Source organism: Monodon monoceros, unplaced genomic scaffold (assembly GCF_005190385.1).
Source record: "Monodon monoceros isolate NGI ecotype Baffin Bay Population unplaced genomic scaffold, NGI_Narwhal_1 Super_Scaffold_9, whole genome shotgun sequence".
NCBI lineage: Eukaryota > Metazoa > Chordata > Mammalia > Artiodactyla > Monodontidae > Monodon > Monodon monoceros.
In genome coordinates, this window is record NW_021703786.1 from 25,793,095 (window position 1) to 25,810,793 (window position 17,699).

Below are 17,699 nucleotides of genomic sequence, written 5' to 3' on the forward strand. Positions count from 1 at the left end.
CAGGGCCCCCCAGAGGGATGGAGAGTGGGCAGGAGCCTGAGATGGGGGAGGGCGGTAGGGAACCCCGATCCTTAGGAAGGGAGGGCCCTGGCCTTGGCTTCCTTCCTCGTCCAGCCAGGGCCTGTTTTCTCAGGTCAGTGGAGAAAGTGGCCACAATGCAAGCACCAGGATGGGGCTTCCAGGGTCAGGCAGGGGCTTGGCGCCAGGCGGGCTCGAGCAAAGCATGGGGCAGCTTCGCCAGGGGCTCCCCAACAGGGCCCCCTGCCAGGCCCTGGTCTTAGCCAGCAGCCCCTACAGCTCTGGCTGGTCCTCAAAGGGAGGGCCCTGGAGCCCCCGCCGGGTGACACCTGGGCAGGGCGGAGGGACACCCTGGGGAGGCCCCCCAGCCATATGGTGCATCCCCTCCCCGTCCGCAGCAGCCTACGCGAACTCCCCTCCCTGTAACCTTCTCCGCGTTTGCTAATGTTTTGTGACATAAAGCCCTGAGATTAATTTTTTGCCTCTGTCTTAATTGAAGGAACCATTTAGTGCCGATTTAACTATTATTACCAAATCATCAGGATTGATGCAGTGCGCACACGCCGCGCCAATCGTGTTTGGAGGAGCTCGAGGATTTATGCAAATGGGCCTGCCGGGAGAGGCAATTTGTAGCCGAGAAGGACAATTATACCAGGCCCGGGAGTGCGCAAATGACTGCGCCGGGCGGGTAATGGATAATAACCGCGCGCCGGCAGCCGCGCGCAGCACCGCAGCGTGACCAACGACTCTATACGGTGCAGATAAAGAGGTTTTTACGCAACGCCGCCTCGCACTCGTGGGGCCGGGCTGGGGCTGGGGCCTGGCAGGAGGGATGCCACGGCCCCAGCCGGCCACGGCCAGGTGCGTGGAGCTGGTGCGGCCATGCCCCAGGCCTAGGGGGAGGGGCTTGTCTGCTACGGGCTCAGTGCCCCAGACGCTCCCCACCGCGGCTGGCCCGGGGTTCTGGATCTTCAGGAGAAGCTGTGACGGAGGCCCAGCGGCCACGGAAGCCAGAGAGGAGCCCAGCCCCCACTGCCCGGGCCTCAAGGGCACCTGGGCCAGCCCAGCGCCACTGAGTAACCTCCGGCCCCACGCACCCCACGGGGCCCACGCATGCAAGACTCACTTGACTTTCTTGCCTTCGCTGGGTCGCAGGGCAGGCAGCAAGCTGGAGTATTTGCGCTTCCGTGGCCGGCCGGGCCCTCGCCTGGCAGGGCTCCGCGAGCTCTCGTCTCTCCTGGGAGCAACAGGAGGGGTGGTCAGAGGCTGACGCCTGTCCTGGCTCCCTGACAGGGGTCCAGGAGAGGGCAATACCCTTGGGGGCTGTGGCGGGGGGGGGCCCTCCCAAGATTTGGCGGGAGCATGGTCCCCAAACAGAGGGCAAGGCTGAGCCAGCGTCCCCGCTGCCCCCACCATCCCTGCTTCCCAGTTCCAGCCGTCCTGCACACTCCAGTCAGGTGAGCTCCCCGCACTGCTACGGCAACTTTAGGGGTTCCCTCCGCCCTCCCACACCCCAATCCTGCCCCGGCCTCCCAGCCCCCTCTCAGACACCACTATTCTCACCCTTTGCCCCCCTATCATGAGGACCGGCCTCTGCCTTGCACCAGTCTCTGTTGGGTGGTTCTTCCACCCCTCCACTCTCCCTTGGTTTCTCCACTGAGTGAACGCCTCAACCTTCCACTACCTCTGGGGACCCTCCCAGGCCCCCACTTCTGGCCCAGCTCATCCCAGCACACACAGGTTGACCTCTTCCCACAAGCCGGTGGCCCTGGGCTGGGCTGTGCCCACATCTGCCCCAGTGCCTGAACTGGGGGTGTCTCCACAAGCCACGCTCCAGCCCTCCCCGCCCCACTGCCAGCCTGGGCCATACTCATGGTCATGCCTGCGCTGCAGCCGGGCCAGCTCCCGCTGCTTCTCCTTGTAGCGCCTCTGCAACTCCGCCAGCTGCACGCGCATCTCCACCTCCTGTGTGTCCAGCCGGTCGATGGCAGCCTTCAGTGGGCATACCTGGTAGGCAGGGGCACAGGGGCCTGTGAGCCCAGCTAGGGGGCCAAGATGGGGTGGGCAGGTGGCCAGCCTGGGCACTCGAGGCCTCCCCCAGGTCACGGCACTGGGCAATGGGGGCGACCAGGGCTCCCCACTCACAGGCTTGGTCTTGGGGGTCCAGGTGTCCTTGCGCTGCAGGATCTGCATACGGGGGGTGAGCATGGGAGCCCTGCAGGAGTCGGCAGTGGAGGGCTGGGCCAAGGAGGCGGGGCTGTCCAGGCCAGCAGCCTCTACCAGGGACCAGGCTGAGGCCAGCGTGGCCAGGCGCTGCAGGTTGAAGGCTAGCACGTCCTCCTCCTCTGCAGGGGCATGAGGGTCAGTGTGCGCGAGAGGCTCTTGATATCAGCCTGCATCTCAGCACAGCCCAGACTACTCCCTCCTACCCCGTGTACCCACCCCCCACCCCCAGACGCCCGGAGGCAGCCGGACTCCCTGAGATAGGCAGAGTGAGGCGGCCTGGAACAAGGAGATGGGCACCTGGCGCTCGCCTCTGGTCTGGGTGGGAGAGGCGTCACCCTTGGTTACTGTGGGCCAGGCCGGTTGGGATGGCACAAGTCCTCAGGACAGTGCCCAAACCATTTAGGCACGTGGCTTGTTATGCTCTTAACAGAAACTGCCTTGCATTTTTGCCCTCTTCCAGATCCATGAAAACCCGGAGAGTCAGCCCTAGTGGGTGGGGAGGGATGGCCCAGTGCAGGGTCAGAGCCGAGCCAGTGGAGGGCAGTGTCCATCCAGGGGACAGGCCTGGAGTGGAGACTTGGGACTGAGCGCAACCATGGGGAGAGGGTGGAGGCAGAAATGGGGGTTGGGCATGCACAGGTGGGCTGATCGTATGAGGAGTTACAGCTAGGGAAGGAATCAGCCAGGATGAGCCCTGTGGGGTCAGACAGGGTGCCTAGAGCTGGAGGTGTCAGTGGGCAGTCGTGATTTCTAGAACACACAGCCAGCTCTGCCCTCTGAGAAGGCCTGAGAGCAGCAACACCCCAGTAGCAACGAGCACAACTAGCACCCTGAACTTGGCTTCTAAAATTCTCTGAGGAAGGGAACTGGGCTCCTTGGAGAAATGGCTGATTCCAGGGACTGGGACGTTCGGGGTGAGCTGCGAACACAGGAAGTTCTCAGAGGATGATCCAGCTGAAGGGGCCAAATCTGAGATAATTCAATCACCAAAATTAAATAGTGACAGTGACAAATTATAACGGATTGAAGCGAATAAAAATCCACAAGTCACACTGATATAGATAAATAAATCCAATGTTTGAAGAGGAAGGGGATATCACAGCATTTCAAAGTCCCTCCCCACGAAATACTTAGTAACTACAAAAGGGGAAGTGCCCAGCCATAGCCTTGATGGAGCTATCATGGTGACCCACCCTCAGTAATGGGACAAAGCACAGGTGGACACCGGAAGTTCAACCCTCTGTACGCAGTGCTGGGTCAAGGCCAGAGGTGGGTTGCTGGGTCAAAGGTGCCCTGGGAAGGTGGGGGAGGCGCTGGGGGGGCTTTCTCCTCCCATCTCCAGCTGGGGCAGGGATATCTGCAAGCCCCATTTCAGCTAAAAGTTCCACAGGGTCTCCTCATCTCTTGGGGTTACTGTGACTGCTAGGAAGCCCCTCTGTTCCTCCCTGAAGCCCCCCCACCCCGGCCCCCACTCCTCAGGCTAAGCCTGCTGAGACTGCAAAGTCCTGCAGGGTGAGCTCTGCGAGGGGATGGTGGGCTCGGGGAGATGGCGGGGGTGGCGGTGCTGCTGGGTTCTTCTCTGGCCTCCAGACAACAACCGGCCTTGCTCTCCAGTTCAGGGAGCTGTGCGGCAGACAATAACAGCCCCACCCCCAAGCCTCGGGGGTCTATAATCCCTGTCCCGGGAGAGATGTAGGGCTGGGCTGTCCAGGCAGATTGAGGGCTCCACAGGCACAGAAGAGGGCCAAGGCTTGGACTTCCCCCAACCAGCCAGGCCGGTAGAAGCTGTTGGGGCCAGGAGAAGATGGGAGGAGGGGTGCAGGTCAGCAGGAAAGTTCAAAAGGGGGGTCTGGGATCTTGACTCACCTAAACCAGGTGGGTCACTCAGGAACAAGGGGCAACCATACTCCGGAAGGGACAGGGCCTGGCCTTCCCAAAATTCCAGGGTGGATGGGAAGCCCAGTGGGCACCATGCCCCCCAGTGGCCCCTCCAAATGCAGAGTGGAGCATTTTGGGTGTCTTGGGGATGGGCCCTTGCAGGCAGGCCCCACCATCCACGCCAGCCAAGTGAATGGCCAGAGAAGTGTCCGACTCCCTCCCACCCCAGGGCTCCATCTGGGGCCTGAGTCCCTGCCCCCCTGCGATGGAGGTACGCGGGCTGGGCAGCCTGCCCACTGAGCTCCCTGGACTTGAGCCCAGGTGGGGGATAAGCCAGGGTCCTGCGGCCAAGTCCTACTAGTGGGGGATGTGAGGGCTCTGGACGCCCACATCAGTGAGGGTGGGGCTGGCCCCAGCCTGGGAGCAAAGAGCCCGGGACCTGAACACCAGCTCCACCCGGCCCGGCTATGGGAGTTGGGGGCCATGTCACCTTTCAGAACCTGGTTACCTCCTCACCCCCACTTCTCAGGGGCTGCCACCTGGCCTTTCACCAGCTCTGCCTGGCCTGGGAGGTACTTCAGGGGGTCTCCTCTGGGAGGAGGGGGCAGGAGGCCCCGATGTCCCTCTGGATCTCTACCCCTCCCTCTCCCCTCTGTACCCTGGCCTGTTCCCGGCATGGTCTTCTCCCGCCTCCTCTGTCTGTGAGTCCTGCCTCTTGCTCAGAAAATGAGCTGATTTCCTAAGTAATTTCAGGCAAAGCAGTCACTGAGCTTGCAGGGAACGGCTCTAGAGCTGAGAGGCTGCGCAGACGGGCCAATTAACTGGGACAGAGGGAGGGTGGGGGCCTGGGAGCAGCAGGAGGGGAGGGTGAAGGCCTGAGGGCTCCAAGAGGGGAGGGCGGGGGTCTTGGGAGAAACAGGAGGGGAGAGGGGGGTTTGAAGGTTCCAGAAGGGAAGGGTTGGGTGGAGACCCAGCAGTGGCAGCAGGGCCTGGCCTGGGCTGGCAGCTGCAATACCCACAATGGGACACACGTGGTCTACACGTGAGCATCCATGCAATGAATGGGCACGGGTCCAGTAGGCATTCACATGCACAGACCGGTGGCCACACACATGGCGCCCGGCAGCCTGCTCAGTGCACCCTCACGCCAGCCACACTCACGCAGTGGCTCTGGGCAGCAAGGCCCTGACTGGGGCAGCCCCGCCTCACGCTACAGCTCCAAGCGAGGCCCTCCGAGAGTTCCTGACCGGCAAGGGCTCCCCGGCTTACTCTCTTCAGCACAGTGGTGGCCCCTCTGGTCAGACAAGAGAGGAGTGACACAGAGACCTTCAGGGAAATTAACTTTACAAGAACGTATCTCCACGCAGCACAAGAGGTGCTGGTGGCTGGCAGTGGGCAGTGGAGAGCTTCACGCGGTGGGAAAACGAGTGGGCCAGCTGAGGACTTCGTTGGGTTCTTTCTATAAATATCAACAGGGCACAAAGCCTGGCTGGGGGTGCTCCCCCCACCGCCTGAGGGGTTCCGGCAGGGAGCGCCTGGGAGGGGTCCCTGTGGGGGACCTAAGTGCTAGAGAGGCCTAAGCAAACACCTGGCCCTTGGGCTCTGGTCCGAGTCAGGGCGGCACCAGCCCTGGGCTGGCACCCTGGGGACCTTGGGCAGGGTGCAGGGAGCCCAGGAGCATCTTGTCCCACAGGTCAGCCCCAAGGCCTAGTGAGGCTGAGGGGGACGTGGGGGGTGCCACCTCCCCGGGGCCTGGGAGGCGAGGGCTGCCACGTCCTGAGCTGGGCCCCGTGCAGGCTAGGTTCGGAAGCTGCAAAACCCAAGGAAGTGAAAGCTTATAGCGAGAGCACCATTTTTCCTACCCGCTTCCTGGCTGTGAGGCCGTAGTTTAGTGACCTGACCCCCTCACCCCCACCCCTGTGGGCCTTGGCATCCTTGTGTGTAAACTGGAGACACCCTCAAGCCCCTTCAGGGCATCGTGAATGTCCACAGCCACCTTTCTGACACTGTCGTCAGGGTGTAGGCCTGGCCCTGAGGCCCTACCCCATGGCTCATCCTGCAGCCAGGGCTGGGGGTAACACCGTGTGGGCACACCTGCCTGGTTTCCTGACAAGGGGCCACATTGTGGGGACAACGGAGCAGGGCTGAAGGCCACTGGCCGGCTGACCCTGAGCCTATGCCCAAGGGTCCAGCTCCTGGGGCTCCGGAGGGATGGGGCTTACCTTGCAGGTCTGGCTCAGTCCTCTGCTGCTGGATTTCCAGGTCGGCCAGCTCGCTGAGCAGGGCAATGCCATGAATCCCTGAGCTACGGGGCAGGGGAGCTGTGCTGGGTGGCCCAGGGACAGTGGGGGGCTGAGGGTCCAGTGGGCTGACAGCGGGCAGATCCCCCAGGTTGATGGTGGCTGCCACCAGGGCGTCCAGACCCGGCAGCTCCCTGGGTGGCTGGCTGTTTTCGGGAGTCAGCCCCCAGTCCTCCTCCTCCTCCTCCTCCAGCTCGGCCTCCTTGAACTTGGCCGCCTCCTCCGCCTCTGCTTCTGCAGGGGCCTGCTGCTCGCCCGGCTTGGCCTGATCCGGGGCACCCAGGCTCCTTGCTGGCTGCTCCATGGCCTGGGGGCTGGCCCCCAACGAGGGCCCCTGCTCTCCCTCCTCCCGTCCCTCCTCTGTGGTCCTCTCCTCTTGGGCCCCTCCCTGAGTAGAATCAGCCTGGCCAGTGGCCTCAGGGCCCCCTCCCTCGAGGAGGGTCCCACACCGCAGTTCTCGCAGCCCCTCCAGTGGGCTGGGGTCCGCTGCCTTCCCCGGGGGTCCCCGCTCGGCAGGGTTGGGGTGTGCGGCAAGGTCCTGGGTGGCCTCCCTGGCCCCTGAGGGCAGCCCAGGCTCCTCCAGGTTCTGGGGGCTGTGTGGGCCCAGCTCCCCGGGTGGGAACGTCCTGGCCAGCTCAGGCTGGGCCCCCGGCGGGGCGGTTTGCATAGTTTCGGGGTCCGAGAGGTCAGATGAGTGCACAATGCGGGGCAGAGAGAAGCCCGAGCCGGCCGCAGGGCACGTGTATCCGGGAGGCAGGTCTGCAAAAGAGGGCGCTGTCAGGAGAGAGCAGCTGGGGGTGAGGGTGACCTCAAACACCTCAGACCCACACCTGGCGGGGAGGGTCCCCAGCCAACCCTCTGCCTGTGAAATGTGTGAGGCAGGAATGGGGACGTGGTATGTTGAGGGGGGCAGCAGGGGAGCACCGGGTGCAGGAGGGGAAGCCCCCAGGCCCTCCTCCTTGGCCAGGACAGCTGTGTGCTCCCCAGCTCGGGCCACTGCCTCGTGCGGGGGGGGGGGGGTCCATGGCGGTCCCTGGAGGCCATCTCTGGTCTGTGTAGTGTGGCTAACCAGAAAAGGGGGATTTTAAAACAAGATACTTGAATCAGGGCTTTCCCTGAACCAGAACGAGCTGGCAGCCTGTCGGAGGCATTATGCCCCATTAACTACAATAAAAGAAAAAAAAAAGGAAAAAAACTCTAAAAAAAAAACCCAACAACCTCGGATGGCTTCAGCCTCCTTCTTGTGGAACTGGGACGAATTTTATGTTCGCCACACGGGCTTCCCGTGTACACTCTCAGCCTAATTCAGAGAGAATCAAATAGCTGTGGAGGAGCTGGGGGGCGGAGGGTGGGAGGGCAGCTACAGAGGCCGAGGCCGGGCCTGGACCCTCCACCACAGGCTGCCTCTCCTTGCCTTGGGCCCAAGTGGTGGCATTTTGGGCCCTGACAGTGAGGATGAGCTCCCTTGCCCAGCTTCGTGCCTGTTGCCCTGTGGTCCTGCCACTGTCCCCGGCAGGCCAGGCGCTTCCTTATCCACAAGGCTCCAGTGCCAGCCGGCTGGGCCTGACCTTCATCCTGCCCCATCTGCCAGGGGCGGGGGCCCTGAGTACCTCCCCTGTGGGTCCCCCAGAAGGACTGTGGAGAAGAAGGAAGAGAAAGAGCAGGGGGACAGGCGACCTTGCCCCAGGCCCTACTGGGGGGACTGGGTCGGTGAGGACACCCTTGAAGGTGCTAAGCCAGGCAGCCCTGCCCCCCATTCAGCTCTGCCCACCAGACAAGTGACAGGCCTGAGTGGAGGGGGGCAGGCCAAGGCCAGCCCAGTGCCGCCCGCTCTCACCTGGTTCCAACGTGTTGAGGTCGGCTCCGGGCCGCTGGCCCTCCCCACTCTTCTCCTCGGCGCTGGGCAGCTTGGAGCCTGGCCCGGGGCTGCCGGTGGGGCAGACGGATAAAGTGCACGGGGCGCCAGGATGCGGCGGTGGTGTAGGGCAGCTGGCGGCAGGGGGCTTCGGGGCGGGAGAGTGGCAGCAGGGTGACAGCTTGGCAGGGCCTGCGGTGGCGGGTGAGGGGGTGCCCTTGGCCGTGGGGGTTAAGGCAACTGGCTTGTGGGTGGACTTCAAGGCCTTCTCCTGGGCGGACTCCTCCAGCTCCAGGTGGCGGTCCTCAGGCTTCTGCTGTTGGGTTGGGGCAGAGGATCAGCCCGGCTGGGCCCCCTGCTCAGGGCATCACATCAGCGTGGGGCAGGGGTGGGGGGAGTGTGCAGTGGGGACTCCTGGGCCAGGCCAGGTTGCAGCAGAGAGGCAGCCAGCAGTGCCCTGGGTCCCAGCTGGGTGTGGCCGAGGGGTCAGGTACCTGGAATTGGGTGGCCCGCTGCTGCTCCAGAGCCTGAGCGGCTCGCTGCTGCTGCTGCTGCAGGGCGTAGAGCTCCTGCTGCCGTAGGAACTGGGACCGCGAGTAGACAGGGAGCTGGCCTGGGTGCTGCATGTGGGAGGCAGGGCCCCGGCCCCCGTACATGGGGGGCCACAGTGAAGCCTGGTCCATGACATCAGCTGTGGGCCAGGCCAAAGGGCTCGTCAGCCCCGGCGGGGACAGAGCGCCGGGCTGCATCCCAGCCACCGAGCTGGCCTCTGCCAGCCCTCACCTCCCGCTCGACCGCCTCGCACCTGCCTCCCGGGCTCTGGCCGGGTGCCTGCCTCCCTGTCCCTTCCCCTACCCCCGTGTGGGGCTGCTCCCTTCCTCAGACCCACTTCTGACAGCCGCACACGCGAGCAGCCTGGCCCGGGAGGCCCTTACCAAGCGCATGGGGGGCGGCGTGGGGCGTGGGCTCAGGAGGCAGGATGACGAGCTGTGTGGGGGCGTCCTGGGAGAGGGGGAAGACGGGGGGCATGGAGCCAGGCACGGACGCAGGGAAGCCGGGGGGCAGGTTCTGGTGCAGGGCAGGGTGCCCGAGGCCTGGGGAGACAGGACACTGAGGTCAGGCAGAGCGGGGCAGGAAGCAGGGCTCCAGGCTGAGGGCTGTCAGCCCCAGGCCAGCAATGACCACCACGCCCGGCCAGGACTCTTGTCCTGCCCCATGCACCCCTACCTGCCCTCAGAGCACTGACCGTAGGAATGTCCCCCCATCCACAGGGAGGGGCTGCGGGTGCGGGGCAGCCAGGGGGGGTGGGCAGGGTGGGGATGGGGGGCTGGGTCCCCGCCCAGCTGGCTGCTCTGCAGGGAGGAGCCCCCGGCGATCATGAGATGGGGGGCCAGGTCTCCAGGGCAGCCGCTTGACGGGTGGATCCGGGCGAACTCCACGAGGTCCTTGTTGTCCCTGTACGTCACGGGGGATGGGTGGGGGCTCAGCACAGCTGCCATCCCTGGCCCAGCTCCTCCACCTCACCCCTCACCCCTCGGGGTCACACTCAGCGCCAGAGGTATCTGTCCCAGCAGCAGTCCCCCAGCAGAAGGGGAATTAGCAGAGGAGGGAGGGGGAGTTAGCAGAACTCCCTCCAACAGGGACAGAAACCCCAGCAAAGCCTGGGGTGGGTACACAGCTGTGCCCAAGACAGGCCACAAAACCTGACACCGCGGCCACTTAATCCCACACGGCAATATCGGGTGAGCCCAGAGGCACGGCCCAGACCCCACCCCGAAGGCTGCAGCCCGGTTCTTACTGCAGCAGCAGCTCACGGCCGGCGAGCCCCAAGCGGTCCTCGCACAGACGCACCCTTTCCTCCTCGGCCTCCAGGTCCAGAGCGTGGGCGGAGCGGGGCCCACCGCCAGCTGCACAGGTTAGAGATGGTAGAAAGGGGCGAGGGTTGGGGCGGCTGGGGAGCCAGCAGGAACCCTACTTCGAGCCAGGGGGGCCGACGAACTAAGAGAGGGTCTCCTGACCCGTGGCCCTCGCAGGGAAGGGGCAGGGCAGGGCAGCCCTGGGAGGGCCTGGAGACATGGGGAGGTGATGGGCACAAAGGCCCAGGGCCCAGCCCTGGGAGCCTCAGGTGCGTGGATGAGGGCAGGTCAGCAACACAGCCCCACGCCTCCCTCTCTGTGGAGGGGCCATACCTTTGAAGGCGGGGGCTGCCCGGCCCTGCCGCCCTGTGTTGGCACTGTAGGCTGACTCCGCCCGGCTCACCGTGTCCTTCTGCCGGGCCAAGGCCACTGCAATGCCCACAGGCGGCTGCCGCACCTCCCCATCGCCATGCGGAGCGTCGTGCTCTCGGCTTCGGGCACAGTCGGGCCTTTCCATGTCGCCGGGGGCCTGGCCTGTGCCCTTGGAGGCTGGGAACTTCCCGTCCTGCTGGGCACAGCTGGCCTTCAGGCCCCCCAGGCCCACGAAGGGCACCTTCTGGCCGACGACCAGTGCTTGGTTGCTGTACTTGAGCAGGTTCTTCATGGCCGAGACCTCGTCAGGCGGGGCGGGCAGGTCCTGAGGCAGAAGGGCAGCCTGCTGCAGGGTGCCGCCAAAGGGGTCCAGGTAGGCGCCAGCCTTGCACTCCTCGCTAATGGCCATGGTGGCCCCCTGGCCCGACTGGACACTCCAGGGGGGCGGGGGCGGCCCGCCGTAGCCCAGAGACGCCAGCTCCAGAGACTTGCGCTTGGCCTCGGCCCCGCTGCCCCCCGGCTCTACCTCGGGGGCCACCGACTGCTGCTGATGCCGGATACGAGCCACCTTCTGGGCCCCGGGGGCACCCACAGGGGTCTCCTTGCTGGCAGTCTTGTCTAAAGTGCAGCAGGCCTGGGTGACTTTCCCGCCCAACGGGTCCTGGTGACTTGGCCGGGCGCAGTCCTGTGAGGGGGCGGGTAACTCAAAGTAGCCGCTTTTGTCCAGACCTGCTTTGGGGAGCCCCGGGAAGGGGGCCTCGGGGCCTGCGCTGTCCAGGTACTCCAGGCCCTTCAGCCGGGGGTTGAGGGCCGCCTCGAAGCTCCCGGGCCGCCGCTCGCCCTTGCCCTCGGCCTTCAGGTGGGCATAGGAGACCCCATAAAGCGCAGCACGGTCAGGCACTGCAGCCCCATCCAGGTGCCGGTCCTTGCCCTCACCCGCCACGGCACAGGCCTCGGCCACCTGGAACGGGCGGCTCTTGTCGGCCAGGTGTCCCACGGAAGGCACGAAGGTGGGCCCGCTGGCCTTTGGGTCCCGGGGGGCTTTGTCCTGCAGGGGGCAGAGCCCATCCGGGCCCCCATGCAGCTGCAGGCAGGGGAAGGAGCCGGCGGCCGTGCTGAGGGGTGGGGGCGGCCCGGCAGGCAGGCCAGACGGCACCGTGTAGGGCACGGCACGGTGCAGCAGCTGCCTCCGCTCCAGGCACTCGCCGAAGGCTGGCCCAGGCTCCACGGGGCCGGCTGCCTCCTTGGTGCAGCGTCCGGAGGCCGGCACGCCCACACCCTGCCGCCCCAGCACCCCCCCCGCACAGCTGGCCAGCGCGGACCTGCCCAGCTCACCGTCGAGCACCTTGGTGTTGAGAAGGCAGGAGGCCAGGTGTTTGGGGCGGCCCTCGCAGGCACCCCGGGCCACGCCACCCTCCTTGCAGTGCGAGTCCCCCGGTACGGGCAGCACCAGCTTGTGCCGCCCCCTGACGACGTCCTCCTCCACCGCCGGCCGATCCTTGCCCTCAGCCGCCTTGCCGGCTTTCTCTTTGCCCATGAGGAAGCGGTCGAACTCCTTGGTGCCCTTCTGCAGGTGGCCGGCCTCGCCCCGGTCACGGCTGCAGGAGCCGATGGGGTGGCCAGGGGCGGCCCGGGCCACGCTGGGGAAGTTGTGGTTGGCGGGCAGGAGCGTGGGCTGGGGCGGCAGGTTGCGCAGGTAGAAGTTATCTGTGTGCCGAGAGAGCTGAGGTCACCGGGAAGCCTGGGGCAGAGGCTGGAGGGCTCAGTGCCCCCAAGACACTGTGCCAGGTGCCTCCCCACTGCCAGCTGACACTGACCCACTGGTACTTTATGAGGAAGGTTTGTAATTGTAAAATACACGTGATGTAAACGTCAGCGCTTTAACCATTTCTAAGTGTGCCGTTCAGTGGTAATTAGTACCCTCGTGCGATGCAGCCTTCACCTTCACCACCGTCCGTCTCCAGGATTCTTCACCGTCCCAGTCTGAAGCTCTGTCCCCATTAAACACTGACTCCCCATGCCCCAGAGCTTCTGACTTATGTTCAGCCCCTAGGAGATGGGAGCTGCAAAGAGCCCAGCCCCTGTGCCCGGCTGTACCCGTGGAGATTAGTGAAGGGAAGGCAGGAGTGGGCGGCAGTGTGCCCTGACCAGAGCCAGGGGGTGAGGTCTGGGGCCACGGGCATCTCCCCCAACCCCACACGATGCTGGGGGAGTGTAAACTGGTTGGGTCTTTACAAACAGCCGTCAGAACCTTAAAAGCTACGGAGGCTGTGGGCTCACAGTTGGGGAATGGCTAAGTGGACAGCATGTGGTGTGATGTGGTCACTACACAGCTCAGGATGCCCAGCCACGTGGAGAGTTGCCTGAGAGACGCCCCTGTAAGCAGGACCGTGCACTGTGGACAGTAAAGTGGACAACCTTTAGTAGCCCCCTGTAAGTGCTAAGACCCCCAGGAGGAAGTGAGGCCCAGGGCAGGTATGTGTCTGAGAATGGGCTGGGTGTGAAGGACCCGGCCCACCTACCTCCTGAATACCCTGGGAGGCCCCCAGCCAGGCTGGGGGGCTAGGATGATCATTTAAAGAAAGGAAAATGGTCCCAGATGGCCGTCCCCACCTAGTCCACTATGGGCTCTCAATGCCTCTACAGCTCTGGGCCCATCCAGCTTGGGTGGGTGGTAGGTGTACCCCCAGCTCCCTGCACTGGGCCATGGCTTGCTGTCCAGCATGGGCCCTCAACCTGGGGTGCCTTGCTCTCTACCTGGGTCCCCAGCCAGCCCTGGGGACACCCACAGCTCCCTAAGCCTGTCTCTGGGGACCCTGGGGGGCCAACCCCATCTACACCCAGCTGGCACCCTGGATGGCATGGAGCAGAGAGGGAACAAAAGAAACCTTCAGAATTTGTAGAACCGTCCTGAGTCATGTAACTTACTTGTCAATTTCCTGCTAATTAAAGCAAGGGGGAAGAGTATAGCTAAACCTAATTAGCTCAATTTCCAAAACCAAAGTGTTCTTGGGTGGGGCTCCACCACAGCACTGTGAAAGCCGGAGGCCACCAGCCAGTGAGTGCTCCTGGAAGCCAGTGGCCCACACCCTGGAGGGGGTCGCTAGCTGTGGGTCCGATTTCTGGGGCTGGGACCACCTGCTTGCTCCTGACACGCACTGCCAGCAGCACACATTGCGCTGATATGGGAGTTTGAGGCACTCAGCCGGATGCCTGCGGGGGGCTGTCCTCTGGGCAGCAGTGCACCTGGCCTCCAGCCCCGAGGAGACTTGGTTCCCTGGGAGCGTCCAGCGTCTGTCCCTACCCTTGATGGGGCTGGGGAGCTCTCCTGGCCCTGTCTGTAGGCAGGGTCTTACTTGCACCAATCAAAGCTGGCCAGCCCTGGGCTGGGCCAAGGCCTTCCCTAGCCCTGCCTGGACAAAGATGCAAGATGGGCTCCAGGACATAGACAAGCTGAGGTCACAGAGTGGGAGGCTGTGAGAAGGGACTGGGGACGGCGGTGGAAGGGCAGGAGGGCTGGCCACAGGCCCGCCCCCAACCTGCCTCGCAGGGTCACCTCTCTGGGGTCCCCTTCCTTCTGTGAGACCCTTCAGGACTCTCTCCTGCTTAGCGGTTGCCACCTGAAGCCGACCCCCGCTCAGAGCCCTGATCTTGGGGCTCCTTGGGCTCCCCGGAGCTGCTTCTGTCCTTATCCACCCTCCTTACCCAGGTGGTCCCTCTCCTTGGCCTGGGTCAACCTCTTAATCCGCCCCTCTAGCACTGACCCCCCACCATGAATGTCCAGTCACCCCTGGGAAGGCAGGTCCCCCAGTCCCTCTGCATGGAAGCTGAACTCACCCCTCCCCTCTGAACTGCTCCTCTGCAGATGCGCCGCCCTCCTACAGCCTGGGCCACAAATGGGGGGTTATCTGGGAACCCCCTGACCCTCATGCCCATTTCAGGTCTCCCACGGGATCCCATGTCCCCATTCAAGTCCATTATTTGTCATCTAAACACAGTAACTAACCGAAAAATCTCTCTGCCCCAGCTTCTTGGGCACCACCCCCAGAAGATCTTTATAAAATGCAAATGAGACGTCACCCCACCAAGGAAAATCCTGGAGACAGGGCACCAAGGCCTCAGGCCACTCCCCACACCTGTCTCATCTCCAGGTGGCTACATCTCCCACAGGCTCCTTGAGGCTGGGCCTTTGCACGCAGACGTGTGAGTGTGTGTGTGCGCATGGCGTGAGCATGCCCTCTTCACGGAATGCCCTCCCCACGGCTCCACCAACCCCGCCTTCTCATCAGCAAAGCCTCAACCTCAGCATCCGCTCTCCAGCGACACCTCCTGCCAACAGGGTAGATGTTCCTCTGTCTGCTGGGGACACGCTATTGCCCCCCTTCCCTGCTGCCGCCCCCACCCCCCCGCCACCCCTCCCCTGCCCTGTCTTGACCTCAGGCCCAGGTGTGGGGTGGGTCCTGGGCCCCGTCTTGCCTAGCTTGGTGAGGCACGAAGTACAGGCTTCTGGGGGGCCTTCCCTACTCCCACCCGATGTCCCTGGGACCCCTGTTGGGGCGGGGCGGGGGGTGCTACAGCAAAAGGCCAGGTGCTGAGGGACCTGGGTGCCACCCCTCAGGGCCACGGTTGTTTGCGATGCTTCCATCTGAGCCACGAGAGCTCAGGGAGCACGGCTGTGTTTTCAGCGAGCTCGCCTGACCCCGGCATGTAACCTGCTGCTTGGCTGTGGTCCTGGGCCCTGCAGTTCAAAGTCTCCAGCGGCCTGAGAAGCAGGCCCACCCTCCTCCAGCCCCTATCCCTGCCGTGGCCTGAGACCTGGAGGTGAGGGTTCACCCAGGCTGGCCACCTTTACCTGGCACGCCAGAAGCCCCCAGTCCTGCCCTCCACCCCTCCAGGATGACCTGTGCCCCAGGCCACACACGATCCCTCACGGCCCCACACCAGCACTTGCCTTTTTGGGTTCCATAGAAACGATGTTGCCCATAGAGAACATTGCTGTTTCCATGGTGATCCAAGTGGCTCATGGGTAGGAAGGTAGATGCCAGACTCCCTGAAAATCTGGGGTACCCTGGAGCTAGAGAAGCAAGGAGACAGCTGTAGAGGCACCTCCAGGCCCCAGGCTCGCACCCGCCCTGACCCCAGGGAGGCGAGAAGCTGGTGGGTGGCCCGGGAGCGATGCCCCGTGGAGCCTGGTGCGTGCAGCCCGCCGGTGGGAAATCAACCCATCAATACATCATATTAACTCTGACTCGACTAATACCATCCCTCCGGTGTGGCACAAATTGAATTGCTGATGGGCTGGGGAGAGAGTGGAGGATGGAGGAGGGAGCCTTTGATTTCTCACCCAGCAGCACTTAGCAGTGCGGGAGCTTTGAGGCAGGGCAACAAAAGGGGCTCTGGAGAGCGTCTTGGGAGGAGGGAGACGCGGTGGTCACACACAGTGGGCAGAGGCCCTTGCAGCCCTGGCTGAGCTTCTGGCCAGGAGGGGCAGGGCTGGACACGACCTGGGCCTGCACCATCCATAGCCTCCAGGTGAGCAAGCAGCTCTGGGGTCAGTGACCCACACCCCGGGGCTGACTTAGTTGGGTGTGACAGGCTTCTTCTGCCTTGCTGGAGGCCGCAGGTATGGGGCTCTCCACCAGCCGGGCCTCCTCTGTGCTGTGAGATCTGCAAAAGGAGCTGGTGCCCAGCCGTGGCAGCATCGCCCCCAGGAGAGTTCCCTGCATTGGTCCCCAGCCTGAGACCCTCCCTGGAGCTTCCCAGTCAGGTCAAGCAGGCCCCTCTCTGTCCCTCTGAGGGGCCTGGACTTGTCCTCCTGGCCTGGCCCTGCCCAGCACAGGAACACCAGCCACACCCTGGACCTCGCTCTGGCCACCTGGGACACACACCCTGCCCCCCAGAAGGGATGAAGACAGACAGAACTAACACTTGGCCGGGGAGGCCCATCTAGGCACTGACGTCCTGGCCAGGCACATCCAGGGGAGGTGTGTCTGCTGGATGCCCAGAGCTACCAGCCACTTGGAATGTGGCTCCTCACAGCTGGTCCTTCCCCACCAGGCCCAGCAGTGAGGGGGCAGGGGTGGGTGGAGGGCCTGCAGCTGGGATGGCCGAGTCGGCTGGGCTGGGGTGGGCAGGATGCTGTCTTACTCCACAACTCATGCTTTGAGCTAATGCTCTGAACATTTTCCCCATGGAAAATGAGTCCCAGAAGAGTTTGTCTTGGGGACCCCATGATTGTCCCAAGAGTGACCGGCTGCTGGGAGCGGCTTCCCACCTGACTTCTGGGGCTCCTGGGCTTTGACGAGGGAGTAGGAATCACCGGGTCTCCCCAGGGAGCAGTGGCCTCAGGGACAGGGAGAGGGAGGGGCTGGAGCAGGGCCCTGAGGCAGCAGTCCCCGAGGGGAAGGCGCGGGTCGCAGGGCAAGTGTTTGAACAAGGTCATAACTGTGCCTTGAAACAAGGGAGCTGTGAGCCCCATGCCTGGGGAGCAGGGGTGCCAGCACCCCACTTAGTGCATCGTGTTGAAGTTACGGACGAGTCTGAGTCAGGGAGTTCCGTGTGAACCTGCTCATTAACTGTTTTCCAAACTCCTTTTAGGACAGGAGCCCTTTGCTGTTTCAGTGGAACTCCTTGTGGCAACTCGTGGCCGCACGTTCCGCTCCACTCCACAGAATACACGAGACAAACACCTTTCCAGAAGGGGAGGCTCAGAGCCATAGCACAGACCTCCAGGCCCCCAGGCCCTCAGAGGCCCGGAGGCCGGCCTGCCATGTTGCTGCAGCTGTTGGGATGGAGAGCGAAGGCCGGCTCTGTCTCAGCGCTGGGGGCATCTGTGGGGGCATGGGGGGCAGCCCTGGAGCTCACCGTGAGCATGCGGGGCCCAGAGGCCCCTTGGCAGGTCTGAGGCTGAGGGGGAGCTATGCCAGCGTGGCTGGGGCTGTGGAACCCAGCTCAGAGGTAGGGATGGACGAGGAGCCCCAGGAGTACCACTCAGAATGGGAAATGGGCAGGCATCCAACAGGGACACTCTGGGATGCCCCAGGATCAAGGCCCCCAGTCCAAATGGCGCACCCTGCACCCTGCTCCTGGCAGCCCCCTCGGCAGTAGCCACCGTTCAGCCCTAATGACGCAGTGTCATGTTCTCTAGCCCAGGGGATCTGAGGTCAAGCTCTGGAACGCTATCCGCAAGAGGTG

General features: G+C 63.9%; 1 protein-coding gene across 3 annotated transcripts in view; it reads right to left on the bottom strand.

Moving 5' to 3' along the window:
• BAHCC1 (BAH domain and coiled-coil containing 1) overlaps nucleotides 1-17,699 on the bottom strand; it is a 56,010-nt gene that overhangs the window by 10,768 nt on the left and 27,543 nt on the right. For 2 of the 3 annotated variants that reach the window (XM_029211888.1, XM_029211887.1), the window contains exons 3-13: nucleotides 15,457-15,579; nucleotides 10,467-12,212; nucleotides 10,076-10,184; nucleotides 9,524-9,732; nucleotides 9,213-9,371; nucleotides 8,772-8,968; nucleotides 8,260-8,593; nucleotides 6,345-7,181; nucleotides 2,164-2,363; nucleotides 1,889-2,025; nucleotides 1,145-1,255 (exon numbers count right to left, since the gene is read on the bottom strand). In XM_029211888.1, the coding sequence (XP_029067721.1) occupies nucleotides 1,145-1,255; nucleotides 1,889-2,025; nucleotides 2,164-2,363; nucleotides 6,345-7,181; nucleotides 8,260-8,593; nucleotides 8,772-8,968; nucleotides 9,213-9,371; nucleotides 9,524-9,732; nucleotides 10,076-10,184; nucleotides 10,467-12,212; nucleotides 15,457-15,579 (4,162 nt within the window). The remainder of the gene's footprint in view (nucleotides 1-1,144; nucleotides 1,256-1,888; nucleotides 2,026-2,163; nucleotides 2,364-6,344; nucleotides 7,182-8,259; nucleotides 8,594-8,771; nucleotides 8,969-9,212; nucleotides 9,372-9,523; nucleotides 9,733-10,075; nucleotides 10,185-10,466; nucleotides 12,213-15,456; nucleotides 15,580-17,699) is intronic. The other variant, XM_029211889.1, reaches the window with a different exon arrangement.